The sequence below is a fragment of the Drosophila persimilis genome, unplaced genomic scaffold (genome assembly GCF_003286085.1).
Source record: "Drosophila persimilis strain 14011-0111.01,24,50 unplaced genomic scaffold, DperRS2 tig00003933-arrow-pilon, whole genome shotgun sequence".
In the NCBI taxonomy this organism is placed as follows: domain Eukaryota; kingdom Metazoa; phylum Arthropoda; class Insecta; order Diptera; family Drosophilidae; genus Drosophila; species Drosophila persimilis.
In genome coordinates, this window is record NW_020825706.1 from 1,814,622 (window position 1) to 1,816,652 (window position 2,031).

Consider the following 2,031-nt stretch of genomic DNA (forward strand, 5'->3'; position numbering starts at 1 on the left):
GTGTGTGTCTGTATGGGTGTCAGGCTCAGGTTACCATCAATTTGCACTATTTCACATAAGATTAAGATTTTAGGTTTTTTTTAGTTTTGGTTTTAGCATTGGATGCGATCGAAGCTCGCATCTCTCATCCTCTTCTTCACTCTCTCTTCTTCGCTGAGTGGGTACGTATGTATGCTGTGTGTGTGTGTGTGTGTTGGTGTAGGTGTTTTTGGAAATTTTTTGAAAAATATTTTGCGGCTCGGGAGTCTGTCTTGACTGCTCCCCAGAATTGCTCGTGGCCTAAACGCGGTTTTGACTCGTGTAAACTTCTCAGCTTCTCTTAGCTTCTCCTAGCTTTGCTCTTCTCTCTCTCCTCGCTCTCGGTCTCTCTCTCTTTGCTAACTTATTCTGTGGTTCGTTTTCGTTTTGTTTCGTTTCGGGAGTTTGTGGGTCATATCCAGTGGTACTTCTTGCGCAGATTTAGCCTTTTAGCTTTGGTCTGCGCCTCGCCTTCGGATTGCTGCTGCCGGCCCTCGATGTTGTGGCTGTAGATGTTGTAGTAGTCATAGTAGCTGGGATCGTGGTGTGTGGTGTGGCTGTTGTTGGTGGTGGTGGTGGTGGTGGTGGCATTTGAATTGGCATTGCCAGGGGCATTGGCAGCGATATCGTTGGCGTTGGCAGCGCTGGCAAGGCCAACTCCTCCACTTATTCCAGCTGCTCTAAAAAATTGGGCGACTTGAAGTACTCGGGCACGGGATCGTCCATGCGCGAGATGATCTTGTATATGGACTTCTTCCACGACTGTTCGGTGTCTTTGCCACCCTGTATTGCACGGAAAAACTCCCGCAGTGTCTGTTCAACGACGAAGCGAAAGTTTTGGGGTACCTGTCGATGGCCGAAGGACGATTACGATTAGCAACGGAGCTCCCAGACAAAAGTGGTGTTTAGTGGTTTAGTGTGTATTGTGGATTGATTCTGGAGGCAAACACTCTACATCTAAGCGGGGCCAAGGGTAGACTGTTTGCCCGCAGCTTCAATGGCTTTTTTCGGGGGTGTGGGGGGCGACTGGTTCTTCGTTAATGTTAGAGTTAGTGTGGGTGTAGGCGTGGTTATTGGCATACCTCAATGTGATTATTGCGATTGTAGTGCAAATTGAGCACGCGATACAATTCACTATCTCCAGCAATCAACAGATCATCGGGTGTCTTGATGCCTTCGGTGACAGCTTGTCGTGCATATTTCTCCATTTGTATGTAGTAGAATTCTCTGCAGATGCGTAGATGAGGAATATGTTTGGTTTTGGTCAGTATTCTGGTTGGTTGGTTTGGTTTTTTTTTTGTTTCTATTCTATGGTGTGGGTTGGTATGGGGGGTTTATTGGGGTGGGGGGGTTTGTCAGCATTCAAATTTACAAAATCGTACAAAAACTCAAAATCAAATCAAAGATCGAAACAAAGTAACGAACAAAAGAGCGAAAAACACACACAAAACAGAAAAAAGGTAACCAAATTCAAAGGAAATCTCTCTATCTCTCTCACACTCAGTCCTCTATATACCACACTCTCTCTCTCTCTCTCTGTCACTTAAGCTTCTTTCTAAGAGGGGGGTCCTTGTTCTTGCAGGCTTAATGCATTATATTGGATCGCATCGCATCGCTGTTTGAATATGACATTATTAATAATTTGCTGCATACTCTTAGGCGCCCGCCAAAAGGAGGAGTCTCTCTCTCTCTCACTCGCTGTCTGTCGATGTGTGTGTGTGCTTGCGTGTGTATGTGTGTGTGAGTGTGTAAAGAATTTTTAATAAATCTCAAATGTGCAGCAACAGTGGCTGTGGCAGTGGCAGGCGCTGGTTGGGTGGTGCTGCAATAACAATTGCAAGTCGAGGCAGTGGCGTCTTCTTATTGCGGTCGCTGCTGGGGCTGGGGGGCTGTGGCTGGGACTGTGGCTTCTACTTGGGGGTTGGGGATTTAATTAGCAAGTGCAGTGTGCTTCTGGTGCCACTGTTGCCTGCTGCCTGCTGCTTCTGTGTCGCCTTGTTTAGTCAAGTGATT

At 46.7% G+C, this 2,031-nt stretch overlaps 1 protein-coding gene across 1 annotated transcript; it reads right to left on the minus strand.

Annotated features, from left to right (window-relative positions):
- Positions 1 to 430: 430 nt before the first annotated feature.
- LOC113567259 (homeobox protein prospero-like) lies at positions 431 to 1,226 on the minus strand. The gene is made up of 3 exons (XM_026994518.1): positions 1,101 to 1,226; positions 716 to 864; positions 431 to 575 (listed from the first exon to the last, which is right to left on the minus strand). The coding sequence occupies exons 1-3, from the start codon at positions 1,224 to 1,226 to the stop codon at positions 431 to 433; spliced, it is 420 nt and encodes a 139-aa protein (XP_026850319.1).
- Between the last annotated feature and the right edge of the window lie 805 nt (positions 1,227 to 2,031).